Genomic DNA, 13,695 nt, shown 5'->3' on the forward strand with positions numbered 1-13,695 from the left:
CCACTTGACTCAGTTAAGGTCAGTGTTCATGACCCTGGACAAAAACGGCCTGCATGGTAGAGTTCCAAGACCAAAAACAACATTGAGGCTCATCTCAATTTTGCCAGAAAAAATCTTGATGATCCCCGAGACCGCATTTCAGAAAAGGATGATATTAACAGTAAAATACGGTGGTGGTAGTGCGACGGTCTCAGGCTGTTTTGCTGCTTCAGGACCTGAAAAACTTGCTGTGATAAATAAGCATGCATTGTGCTGAAAATGGTCCAAAACACACCAGCAAGTCCACCTCTGAATGGCTGAAGACTTTGGAGTTGGTCTAGTCCAAGTCCTGATCTGAATCCTATTGAGATGCTTTGGCATCTCCAATGTGGTCGAATGACAACAATTCCTCCACAGCTGCAAGAGACTCATTGCAAGTTAGCACAAACGCTTGATTGCACTTGTTGCTGCAAAGACGGGCCCGACCACTTCCACACTAAAAACAGCTCGTGTTGTGTTGTCACTGACTAAAAATGACATTGTTTTGACGGTCTGAAACATTTCAGTGTTACAAACCTTCAAAAAGTAGGAACTTCGGAAGGGACCAAGACTTTTTCACGCCACTGTAAGGGAAGTTATTAATGAATCTACGGGAGTGTGTTCATACCCGAGGAGCACCCGTGCCGGTCCACTTCCTGCTTGGGTTGGCATTGTGAAAATTGCAGAGGACCCTCGCCGTTTGACAGGAAATAAAAAAGATGGTGTAATTAAGAGCCACAATGTTTTCAAAGTATTATCAGGGCTTTTCCCGGCTAAGACTCTTATCCAATCCTGGCAGTAGCCCCGTGCACTAGCTCCCATTTGAGCGTTTGTTTACATCCTGGATTAGCTTAGCACCACAACACAAACATGTTTACATTTTTTTTTTTTTTTTAGTCTGCCTTCCCCACACGTGATGAGTCCAGTAGGAATCATTTCATTGGATCGTTATTTCAAATTTAATGTGCATTAGACGCCAATCAGGGCACTGTGTTGCACTTTTTTTTTTTTTTGACAATCACACAAATTCATACGATTTGGAAAAAAAATGTTAAGTATCTGGACAAGCCCTACAAGAAAACCGTAACAGACTTTGATGTCATGCTTTGATCTTTTCATCTTCTTGCCCTGGACAACAGACTACTATGTAGTGCCAAGAGACTTCCAGGAGGATGATGGACAGACAGAAGTAGAAAAAAGATGATTGACAGCTGAGCTGACTGACTCGCTAACGCCCCCCTCCTTGACAGCTCTTCTAACAGTTTTATGTTTGAGAAAATAAATGGGAAAATTAAAGATGGATAAATAAAATAAAGAAAAAAAACGTCATTTTGTCTGCACACATGTATCTGTGTCACCATTTCTACTAATACATATAATCTGTATAGAAATAGGTGAAATTAAGGAAATTAAGTTAAAAACTGATTAACATTGTCATGATATAGCTTCTATTTACATATTACACTGTTGAGTCTATGCAATGTCATCCAGAGACCGACAGGTGGCAGTAAAGATCCATGTAGACTACAGACACGCCCACATGAAACTGATTGCTGTAATATTACATTACATATTATTTTCATTTAAATTATTTCTACGTGTTTAATGTGTCGGTTTGCCTACAAACGTCTCGGGTCGGTTTGATCGTTTTTTCTTTTTGTTTTTGTTTTTATTTTTAAGTCCGGCGTTATGCTTGGGCAGCTGTGCGGTGGCTGAGGACCCCAGTCAAGAGAGCCGTTGATAAGACCGAAGCTCGGCACAAACGCGCTCCTTCCCCGGCAACGCTGAAGCTTTTATCGCTTCTACGCAGCTCTCGTATTTCTGGAATAAATAGACGCGAGTTCCCCGCCGGACTCCCCAAACTGGCCGCTTTGGAGACTTTTCAGCCTGGCGGGAATGGAATAAGAAACCCGTTGGAGTTGGACGTCCAGACGCTGAAGGCCCTAAGCTAGCATTGTTTGCTAACTAGCCGGCTGCTATTTTTGCTAGCACAGGTCCCACCACAGAGGCTAATTTTGCGCTTTCGTTTATATATTTTTGTAAGGAAACAGCCGACTAACCACTACAATCTTACGATTTATTGACTTTGTGAGAGTTTTTAGTGGTTTTCTTTGCTAATAAAGTCAATTGAGGAACTAGCAAGAGGGGGTTTCTGAGCGCTGATGAGAGCTTTTCATTCGGCGGGGGGATGACTTGTGAGTCAAGTTCTCACATTGTGGTCACGGCGGACTAGTTGATGATCCGACATCTGTGAAACCCGGTCCAGACTTTCCAGAGGCCTCCGCAGACTCACAGGATTGCGCTAACACATCGCTGGGTCTAGTACCCCCACTTCCCCGTCCTCTTGTCTGCTGGCCACACGGCCCAGTGTGTCCAATGGAGGACCATGACAACATGGACTATTTCTACCAGCAGGTGTTGCAGAAGGATGTCACCCGCAGGCTGCAGGTCGGCCAGGATCTTATCGACTATCTGAGGGACGCTAGTCGGTCCCCTGACGTGGAGCAAGACAAACCCCGGCTGGATAAAACTGTGGATGAGCTGACTGGATGGGTGAACTCCAGCAACTTCAAGGTGAGGACGGTGTGGACTTTTCTTGGTGTGGTGCTGTCATGGATGCTGATTATTTCCGAGCATGGATCTTGGCTTGCTGGTGGGGGGGGGTTATACATTGTTGTCTGGCGGGGGAACCATTGTCAGGACTGTAGACGACTGGAGAGGCACTGTCGAGGATGGGGGGAGGGTCAGAGGAGCATCCATCCATCATGGCCTCTCTCATCCTATTTATGTATTGGAGGTCTTCACCCATCCATCTGTGTGTGTGTGTGTGTGTGTGTCATTCCCAACATCAAACCGATACTCCCGGCCGTATTTCCGGGCTAAGCATTTCCTCCCATTCAGTTGTGAAATCGGATTCTTCTCATCTTCCTTTGCATCATTTGTGCTGTCTGCATCGATTAGTGTGTGCGTGTGCATGACACACTGTGAGTATCGGCAGCTGCTGTGTTTTTCCGACACGCACCATCGATGACCCTTGACCTATATGATATGGTAATGGTTTAATTTCATTTGAACATGCATCGGATTCCAATTGAGTGCATCCCATAATCAGTTCCCAGTTCCACATGTCCAAAAGGAGTAGGAAGAAGCAAAGCTTATTAAATCCTACCCCTCCATCTGGTACTTTTACAATCAGTAACTGTTATATTTGTTCACTTCCTGCTTTCCATAATAGGGTTTAAGGTTGTTTTTTTTATACCTAAGTAGGAGGTGATATGAGCATCCAATGCCATAATGGGTACCATAGTAAGTGTCAATATAGTGATATATATAGCACATCATGACTGGTTCAAGACTCTTTATCCTTGTATTTAGCAAATTATTTTTTTTAAATTAATTTATAAATTAATTTGATAAATTTTTGTAATTTTTTTTATAGTTAAAAAAATAATTTCTTATTTTTTGTCACATACCAAAGTAAGTACTAGGTGATATGAGCATCCAATGCCATAATGGGTACCATAGTAAGTGTCAATATAGTGATATATATAGCACATCATGACTGGTTCAAGACTCTTTATCCTTGTATTTAGCAAATTAATTTTATTTATTAATTTATAAATTAATTTTATAAATTTTTGTAATTTTTTTTATAAACAAAAAAAATCTTATTTTTTGTCACATACCAAAGTAAGTACAAGGTGATATGAGCATCCAATGCCATAATGTGTACCATAGTGCGTGTCAATATAGTGATATATACAGCACATCATGACTGGTTCAAGACTCTTCATCCTTGTATTTAGCAAACATCAACTGCTTGTATTGTTTCTGGAATTGGCTCATCGTTGTGCATTGTTTGATTTCCTTACTCAATCCATTCCATAGTTTGATTCCACATACTGAAATGCTATGCTAACGCTAACGTAGTCCTAGCATAGAAGTGTTTCAGATTTAGTTCTTCCCTGAGATCATATTTCTCCTCTCTTGTAGAGAAGTACTGGATGACATTTTTAGCTAATTGGTTATTTTTAAGCTTATGCATTATTTTAGCTGTTTGAAGATTAACTACAGTAAACCTCGGATATATCGGACTCGGATATATCGGAAATTCGCTCACAACGGACAGATAAAAAAGAACCGATTTTTCTGTAATGCATTTCCAATAAAAATTCATTGCATTTATATATATTTACATATTTCGCCCATTTCTGACAAAATCTCCAGTCCCGTTCCAATGCATTTCCATGAAATTTCCCTGGCATATATCGGATGGCCGCATCGTTATGCTAATCTTGTTGATGTCACTGGCTATTGTCTTTCTCCTGGCTCCAGATTTAGGACAAATATAAAAGTGAGTGACGTCAATAATACTAGCACAGCAGTGAATGAGATCTTAACCTCACTATTGGAAATAACGTAGGCCTGACGGGCGTAACAGGGCCTAGCTTAATTAACAATTTGTTATGCTCAGAGTCCAATAAAGTTCAATTCTCATTACCTTACGTCTCTTTTCATTGCCCAGTCCAGGTACATTGGAAACATAGTCAAGGAAGTGCCTTTTTAGAACGGATAAAATCCCATTTACGCATATACCGATATATAAATCCCATATATGCGTAAAACGGACATTTTCCGGTATACGCATATAACGGATTTCGCTTATATCGGACAAAACCAGTGGGAACAATTGAATCCGATATATCTGAGGCTTACTGTATATGAACTATATGATATGAAAAGGGAAGCATGCAATTTAGACAAAAAATTGTTCAGACGCCTTCTTTAAAGGGGAACTGCACTTTTTTTTTAATTTTTTCATTTTGGCCATCATTCCCAATCCTGATGTGAAACATGAACACATATTTATTTCCCTTTTCTGGCCATTAACATGAAAAGGTCTCTATGAAAGCAACAAGCCTGATATTTTTTTTTGTTTTAAGTTGTTTTAAAAAAAAAAATCTCTATCTAAGAGTCCATGGATGGACCTGGAACCGTTTCCATGTGGATAGCCCCCGGAAGTCTTGGAAAACCAGAGAAGATTTAAATAAAGTCTAGGAAATGGCACAAAGCCACCTTTTTAAGTTTGCTAACCATCCGTGCCGAGCAAACACGCTCGGCATTCTTTGGGAAAACGCACAAAGTAGGTTGTCGTGGTCATGTGCTCCCCCGCGTTGTACCGTGTAGTAGCTTCCCCGATGTCCTCAACGGACCAGAAATGAGCCGTTATGTGTTGAGGACGTATTTATATGGTCGCCATTTTTCACGTGGGAAAGGTAGTGGTGTTATTCTCACTTTTGGTAGGATTTTTATTTCATATTTTTGTGTCAGGGGGAGGGAATGACAACTCAGCCTGGGGGTCCGGCGGGGTGGGGTGCTTTGAAAAAAACACGTGTACTTGTTGTACAGTCGTATGCCGTCAGGCTTTTGATGGCTGAAAACACGGCCCCACAGTAACAGGAGATGTTAGATGACAGAAAGTGCGTTTGTGTGGCGGGGCCTTCACGCTGAGTCAGCGTATCGTTAAAACGGGGTTAGACGGGGGGGAAGGAGGGGGGCTGAAAAGAGGTTTAATGCGAAGGATGTGTCGGAGGCGACACAGAAAGACGACCATGACGGAGCCCCTTCACTGTGACTCATGCAAGTTTCACGAGGGCAAACGTCGGCCGTCCAAGATGGCGTGATGGTTCCACAGACAGCAGGAGCAGATGTTTGGACTCTTCCGCCATTGATTTAAGAGAGGGGATGCTGCAAGGTCACCCTGTCCACGCTTCTGCTGTCAGCAGATGCTCTCATGTGACACGCAACCTCTCAGATTGAACACAGGCCCTTCCAGGATGATGTTCCACCTCTGCTTTGTGCGGATTTTCATGGATTTTCCCAAAATTTTCCTTTAACTCTAAAGTTGTGGCAGTGGTGGGATATGACATCATTGCGTACTTTGCATAATACTTTGCATTATTATATTTTAATCAAACTAATACTCGGGTAAAACAAAAAACGCTCCAAACAGCAGTGTTGTCAGGTCTTAGTTTTAGTCTATCCCGTTGCATTGTGGGTATTTTGTGGAATCTCAAAGTTGACCAAACTACCTGGCTTATTGCCGCAACCTTCCATAATACACGTGTGAGGCATGACGCATAACCTGGCGTTCAAAACTTACAACTACCACGGAAGTATAGTACTCCGTGTTAGCTGCTACAATAACAATAGGGGTGTAGCTAGGTTAATATATAGGTCAGTTATAGGAATGGAACACTGTTTCTTTGGGAGTTTTTTTGTTAGGGCGTAAGTATAGCTGTATCCCAATGAAGTGCATTGTTGGATAGCTCGTTTTAACTTGCTGTTTAATGCACAGAAAAGAAATGTATTCATGTTTCACATAAAGATTATGAATGATGGGCAAAATAAAAAAAAAAAAAAGTGCAGTTCCTCTTTAGACCATACCAAAGTTCCAGATAATGAGGTTTGCGCATTTGGAAGTGAGCCCTGAAAGAAGTTTGGTTTGGCTCAAAACGCTCCGTTTCAAAAGGCGTGGTAAAACTGCTCCTTTGTGACATCACAGAGGGACGGGCTTCCTTATATGGTTCATAGTCAGGTAGCACTTTGGGCTGAGTGGGCATGCCCGGAGGCGGGCCGTGGTTGGAATAAATTATTATTTGTGTAAATCAAATTTGTGCTACATTCGTTAGCACAAATGTAAGGAAATCCATCCATCCATTTTCCTCCGCTTATCCGGGTCCGGGTCGCGGGGGGCAGCAGTCTTAGTAGGGAAGCCCAGACTTCCTGGTCCCCGGCCACCTCCTCCAGCTCCACCGGGAGGACACCAAGGCGTTCCCAGGCCAGCTGTGAAACATAGTCCCTCCAGCGTGTCCTAGGTCTGCCCCGGGGCCTTCTCCCGGCTGGGCATGCCCGGAACACCTCACCAGGGAGGCGTCCGGGAGGCATCCGGGCTAGATGCCCGAGCCACCTCAACTGTAAAGGAAATCCAACTGGAATAGGTACAGATTCTGGAAGATCTAAAAGTTTTTTTGTGTGGGTTATTGTGTGTAGCTGCTCTATAGGTGCCCAGAACTCAATACAAAAGCTTGAAAAATTAGCATATTATTATTTTTGTCATTATTAAAAAAAAGTAGCCTTTTTAAGAATTTAATTTGATATTGATTTGTTTATGCCTTGATATGTTTGTGTATATTTTGTATACTTTTATTTAAGTAAAACCAGGCAAAAGTATTTTGAAATAATGACATATAATGACATGTCCAAAGTTTCAAGGATTACACCATTTGGCAAATATTCATATTCATATTAGCCGAGCGGATTAACGGCTCGGTGTAATGGTTGGAAAAGCCCATCATCCCAACTCTGAGGACATTCTTTGCGGACTCCGGTAAGCCTCCTGAGTAAATCCTGTACAGGGTGTGCAATTAGCAGACTGAGCCGGCATACGTACCCCCCACCCCCACCTCACAAAGGACCATTGATTCAGATCTGGATATTTTACAGTATTTGCTCCAGCATTCCTCCGTCAGCCTGATGTTGTTTTGAAAGAACTCTGAGGTGTTCTGATGCAGTGTGTGTGTGTGTGTGTGTGTGTTGGGACTATCACTGTAGGCTTGTAGAGGCCTGCCAGAAGAACCAACATCTTCTCCTTCGCTCCAATAGAATAGTCCAGAAATACTTTACCTGCCTGTGCTGCATTTTTGACTAAAATAGGCAAGGATTGCAGTCAGTCGGACCCTCCAGCCGGTATCGGGGCCAGAGTCATGTTTTAATAGATTTCCTTCTTGGATCGCTGCGGGTCTTGCCGCTGTTCTGCCAAGACAAGCATTCCATCGGCGCAGCAGCAGCAGCGCCGTGTGGGATGGGATCCTGATCAGAAGCGAGCAGTGGAAAAACTCCACGGCACCAGACACAAAGCAGCCCCAGTCTTCATATGTCGGCCATATTGGGAGCATATCATATGTGAGCACTGCGAGGGGGGGAAAAACACGCAACTTGTGCACATCTCGTGAAAAATACATCAAGCCGGGATTTGTTAGTCAAGCTTATGTCACCGTCCAATATTATGGGGATGCTATGGGGGACATAGCAACTGCCAACATATCTTATTATTCTTATTAACTTATTAATTAGCCCAAGAACTACTTTACTGGCGTAGTGACACCTTGCCACATCACACCGGCCAGCTGCTAGCTAGCATCTCCACACACCAACGAAAGCCACACCGCTGCTGAAATGATCAACTACACGCTATCATGAGGCTGCACGGCGGTCGAGTGGTTAGACAAAAACACCGCCTGTAACGTTTTTGCGTCTTTGGCACAATCACCATAAAGTATGTAACACATCTTTCAATAAAATGTATTAAACAAAACATCATAACAGCAAAATTGCAGTTAAATAATGAATCATAGTTAATCACAATATTTCTGCTTTTGATCAGTATTGCGGGCTGCACGGTGGTCGAGTGGTTAGCGCGCAGACCTCACAGCTAGGAGACCCAGGGTTCAATTCCACCCTCGGCCATCTCTGTGTGGAGTTTGCATGTTCTCCCCGTGCATGCGTGGGTTTTCTCCGGGTACCGCGGTTTCCTCCCACATTCCAAAAACATGCTAGGTTAATTAGCCACTCCAAATTGTCCATAGGTATGAATGTGAGTGTGAATGGTTGTTTGTCTATATGTGCCCTGTGATTGGCTGGCCACCAGTCCAGGGTGTACCCCGCCTCTCGTCCCAAGACAGCTGGGATAGGCTCCAGCACCCCCCGCGACCCTTGTGAGGATAAGCGGTAGAAAATGAATGAATGAATGTTATCATGAATGTCCCTGGTCCTGCATGCTCAGCATGGATCTAAAACCATAAACCCTTGTTGGAGGTTTTTAATAGCGGGTATAGATCGTCTCCCATTATGTGCATGAATGCTGCCTCTTATTAAGCTGCTTTCATATCTTTACAACGCACAGAAAAAGAAAGACAAAGTGTTTGTTTCTCGCATAAGAATTATTCACCATGGGCAAAATGTCACTGATGTGTCTTTCTGCTTTTGTTAGGTGGCGCTGTTGGGAATCGACATCTGCACTGCGTTTGTGGACCGCATGGGAGAGCGCTTCAGAGGGTACCTGGGCACAGGTGAGAGTGCCTTTTACTCACATGCACGCAGGTTTCTTTGGCGCTAGCGACTGTGCATACAGAGTGCTGCTAGTGAGGAACAATAAGCTAGCAAACGCAAATGGGTGATGGTCTCCAAAGGGCTGCCAGCCAATGAGAGTATTGACAGGTCTACTCCAGTACTACTCCAGGGTACTTGGAGGGCCGTGATTGGAAGCCATAGCCGTGGGAAAATATACTGCAAACATGTTGAATACTTTCCTGTGGTGCCTGTTGGATATAAAACACCATCAGATGTCACTTTCAGCCCACTGGTACTGGTTTGAAACATTACTCCCACAAACCATTACACCCCATTAGACGTCAATGCCGTATTCCACACACACCATTTCCTGGTTATTTACCCCTTTTTTGTCAGTATTCAAACAGTAACAAAAGCAACACTGAATTCATTCATTTATTTTCTACCGCTTTTCCTCATTAGGGTCGCGGGGGGTGCTGGAGCCTATCCCAGCTGTCTTTGGGCGAGAGGCGGGGTACACCCTGGACTGGTGGCCAGCCAATCACAGGGCACATATAGACAAACAACCATTCACACTCACATTCATACCTATGGACAATTTGGAATTAGCCAATTAACCTAGCATGTTTTTGGAATGTGGGAGGAAACCGGAGTACCCGGAGAAAACCCACGCATGCACGGGGAGAACATGCAAACTCCACACGGAGATGGCCGAGGGTGGAATTGAACCTGGGACTCCCAGCTGTGAGGTCTGCGGTCTAACCACTCGACCACCGTGCAGTCCGCAACACTAAATCAAAAGCGACAATGTTTTGTTTAATACATTTTATTGAAACATGTGTAACATATTTTATGGTGATTGCGCCAAAGACGCAAAAACGTTACAGGCGGTGTTTTTGTCTGTCGCGAATTCAGTTGTGTGAGAAATTTCAAGTGAATCTGATTCACGGGGTTTTAACAACAGCGCCCCTTGTGGTGCGTTTGTAGAAAATACGCAGTCGGGGTGCGTATTTTTCAGACACTTTCACACTTTTAGGAGTAAAAGAGGTATTTTACACAAAAACAGATCATTTCAAAACTGAAAAAAATGTGGCCTAAAACCAGGACATAAACGGGAACAGATTTTGTTCCCACTTCCACTGCCACGCTAGTTAGCTTTGACTTCCCTGTGCATGTGTGTGTGTGTGTGTGTGTGTGTGTGTGCACACGTGTGTGTGTGTGTGTGCCGTCAAGGTGTCCCAGCTGTCTGTGTCGGCCACATTGGTCCCTGTCACAAACAGTCGTACTCGTCTACACGCGCAGTCAGCTGTGTTCGTCTGACTCACTTTTTTTATTTTCACTTGATTTGTGTGTCTCCTCGCAACCGCTCCCAAATACCGAGAGAAACATGCTGGGAGGGGATGATGTCATTTAGTCAAACTAAGTTCTTGCTATTGATCTCGCTTTGAGACATGTGTGTGTGTGTGTGTTGTGTATCTCACTGCCTCTCTAACATCCTCTCTTTTAAAATAAGAAAAAAGAAATAGAGTTTTTACCTTGTTGCCATGACAACTTGCTTTTTGGGTATCACGTGACATAGTCTTTGCTTCCCTGGCAGGTGTGTGCTTGTTATTATGCTGAAGAACGGAGTTTTATTCAAGTTCCTGACTGGAATTGTTCAAACTCCTCCCTAATTAAAGCTGATCCCTTTTTTAAAAAAACTTAACTATGAATAAAAAATGTTGTAATGTAATTGACACACACACACACACCCACTGACTCATCACCATGTCATTTGAAAGCTGGCCACATGAGGGCAGCAGTTATTGTTATTGTTGGTGGGAGAGCCAGTCTCTTTAATAATTTATTCAAAAGACTGGATATATTATAGTATTATTTATATATATATATATATATATATATATATATAGTGGATATATTATAGTATTTATCACGCATGTCTGTCATCACCTCCCTCCCTCACCTCTCCTTCTTTTCTTTTCTCCACATGTAGTCCTGCCAGCCTTGGTGGACCGACTGGGAGATGGGAAGGACCAGGTCCGGGAGAACAGCCAAATGCTCATCCTCCACTGCATGGAGCAGACGGCCTCGCCCATGGTGACGCTCTCAGACGCACCGCTCGCCCGCCCGTTCGCCCACTCACTCACTCACTTGAATTTTGTTGGGATTTGTTAGCCAAGCAGAGCAGCTGTCAACGTTAAAACACAAATCAATAGGATCAATACCAAAAGAGAAATATACAATACTTATATATGCAGAATATATATATATATATGCAGAAAAATGAAAAAAATGAGTAGTAATTTTACAAGAATAAAGTAAAAATATGAATGGAAAAATGTTTCCATTAATAATAACAGGGCTTAAAGTATTCCAGCACCGGGCCGGATCTCCAGCATTTCAATATGATCCACAAAAAAACCCCTCATTGGTATATTATAAGCACTGTGCTTAAATAATAAATATAAATAATAAATATTTTTTTTATTATATATTTTGCGGGCGGAAAAAAGTTCAGGCTCTGGATTTTTTTTTTTTTTTACTTTAAGCCCTATAATAAGAACAAGTCATATTTTTATGAGAATAACATCTTAATATAATGAAGAAGAATGTTTCAGTTGCATAATTAAATAAGAAAAATACTTTTTTTTTTTTGAAGTCGCAATATCAGAAACAAGTTATAATTGTTTGAAAATTGGGTTGTGGAAAAAGTTATGTTATGAGAATAAAGCCCATATATTATGCAAATAAATAAAATCATAATTACGAGATGTAAATTCCCAACAAGAAAGTTTAAATCGTTGGGAGGAAAACATACAAAAAAAGGAGGGGGAGGGTGGGGTTCACGCCATTATATAGTTCCATCTATGGGCCTTATGGGCACCCTCTTGTGGAACCAACAGGACTCTCTTCCGGCCACCCGCCCCCAACTCCCCCGCCCCCCAGCTCAAGCATCTCCACTGATTGTAAAGCGACACGCTGCTCTGTAATCTTCTCAGCGGCTGTCAAGTGTCTTGCTGTGATCTTCCTGTGCGCTCATTCCCACTCACGCTTCGCCCCTCTCTCTCTCTCTCTCTCTCTCTCTATCCCCCCCGACCCCCCCTTCCACAGTATGTTTGGGAACGACTCCTTCCAAGTTTTAAACACAAGAACTTCCGCAGCCGAGAAGGACTCTGCCTCTGCCTCAGTGCCACGCTCAGATTGTAAGTACGGCGTCTTTTTATTAGCAACTCTGCTACTTCCTGGGTAAGGCATCCATTGCTTATACCCTCTTTTCAAATGCAAACTTTATTTATACCATATAACACAATTGACTTCATGCACGGCGGATAATATTTGCATTTCATGTTACTTCCACAAGCTAGCTCCATTTTTCCTTTCATGCTTGCTAAAATGGCAAAGAAAGAAAAATGTCAAGTTGTCATTGAAGCATTTGGAGCATTTGGAGCGGAGGCGTGGCTCTCCAACAAACTTTATTTACTGCATGCAGCTCTTTGATTAAAAGCACCAAGTACGCTCAAGAGCATCAAAGGTAAAAGATGAATGAATAGGTGGGGGTCGCCCACTTCAAGATTTGATGCAATCTGCTCGTCTGGTCCCTACTGGAACCTTGGTCCTGAGAGGAGAGTTGGCTGGAGACCTTAGCTAGACCGAGGGACCGCCAGCTGGGTCTCGCTTGAGTATCTCAGGTTACCGCCGGGCTCATGTGGGGGTAACGGGGTCCAATAATTAAGAGCACGCAAGTCCACGAGCTACGTGGCTCATGCTTCCTTGCTAGCCAAACACGCCACCTCAAACATGGCCGAGCACGGCATTGGCAAAAGTAAATGCTGCTCGTGTACCGTGGAGGTGGACTCGCTGCGGCTGAACGTGTATGAACGCCTACGCTTGACATGAAACCACGCCCACAAATGGCGTTTAGATTCAAGTTGCAGATGTCCGCCATCTCCTGGGTTAAAGTATGAAATGTCTTGTTGTATTCGGCAATGTTGCTTGTCCCAATTTTAGGACTTGAAGGGGAACTGCACTTTTTGGGAATTTTGGCCATCATTCCCAATCCTTATGTGAAACATGAACCCATATTGTTTTCACTTTTCTGTGCATTATAACAACAGAAAACAAGTTAATATGAGCTAGCTAACAATGCATGTCATTGGGACGCACCTGAAGTCCTCAAAAAAAAAACTGCATTTTATTGTTTGATATACTGTACATGGTGTGATCATGCAAGAAGTACATCGATGTGATACCTCCAGTACTTTGCCGTATTTTCATGATTTACAGCATGACCGAAACTTCTTTCCTCGTGCATTGATGTCACATTGAGCATTTAGCTTACGCTGTTTCCGTCAAACAGCAGCATAGTATACGGCGACAACGCTTACGATGTCCGCTGTCCTTGGTTATGGCTGTGTCTTCCAGCACGAGACGTGTGCTCCAGTCTTCAGGTCAAAAATGCTGACTGCAAACCAGCATGTTGTTGAGTGTTCTTAGCCAAATCGAGAGCTAAGTATCCACTCTTATCCACAGGTATAGTGTTCGTGT

General features: G+C 43.2%; 1 protein-coding gene across 1 annotated transcript in view; it reads left to right on the forward strand.

The window, feature by feature from the left end:
• The first annotated feature begins 1,738 nt into the window (after positions 1-1,738).
• LOC131101315 (CLIP-associating protein 2-like) overlaps positions 1,739-13,695 on the forward strand; it is a 65,237-nt gene continuing 53,280 nt past the window's right edge. Inside the window, exons 1-4 of the mRNA XM_058046263.1 lie at positions 1,739-2,592; positions 9,071-9,149; positions 11,144-11,247; positions 12,262-12,353. Coding sequence (XP_057902246.1) covers positions 2,395-2,592; positions 9,071-9,149; positions 11,144-11,247; positions 12,262-12,353 — 473 coding nt within the window. The 5' untranslated portion in view covers positions 1,739-2,394. The remainder of the gene's footprint in view (positions 2,593-9,070; positions 9,150-11,143; positions 11,248-12,261; positions 12,354-13,695) is intronic.

Source organism: Doryrhamphus excisus, chromosome 14 (assembly GCF_030265055.1).
Source record: "Doryrhamphus excisus isolate RoL2022-K1 chromosome 14, RoL_Dexc_1.0, whole genome shotgun sequence".
In the NCBI taxonomy this organism is placed as follows: Eukaryota; Metazoa; Chordata; class Actinopteri; order Syngnathiformes; family Syngnathidae; genus Doryrhamphus; species Doryrhamphus excisus.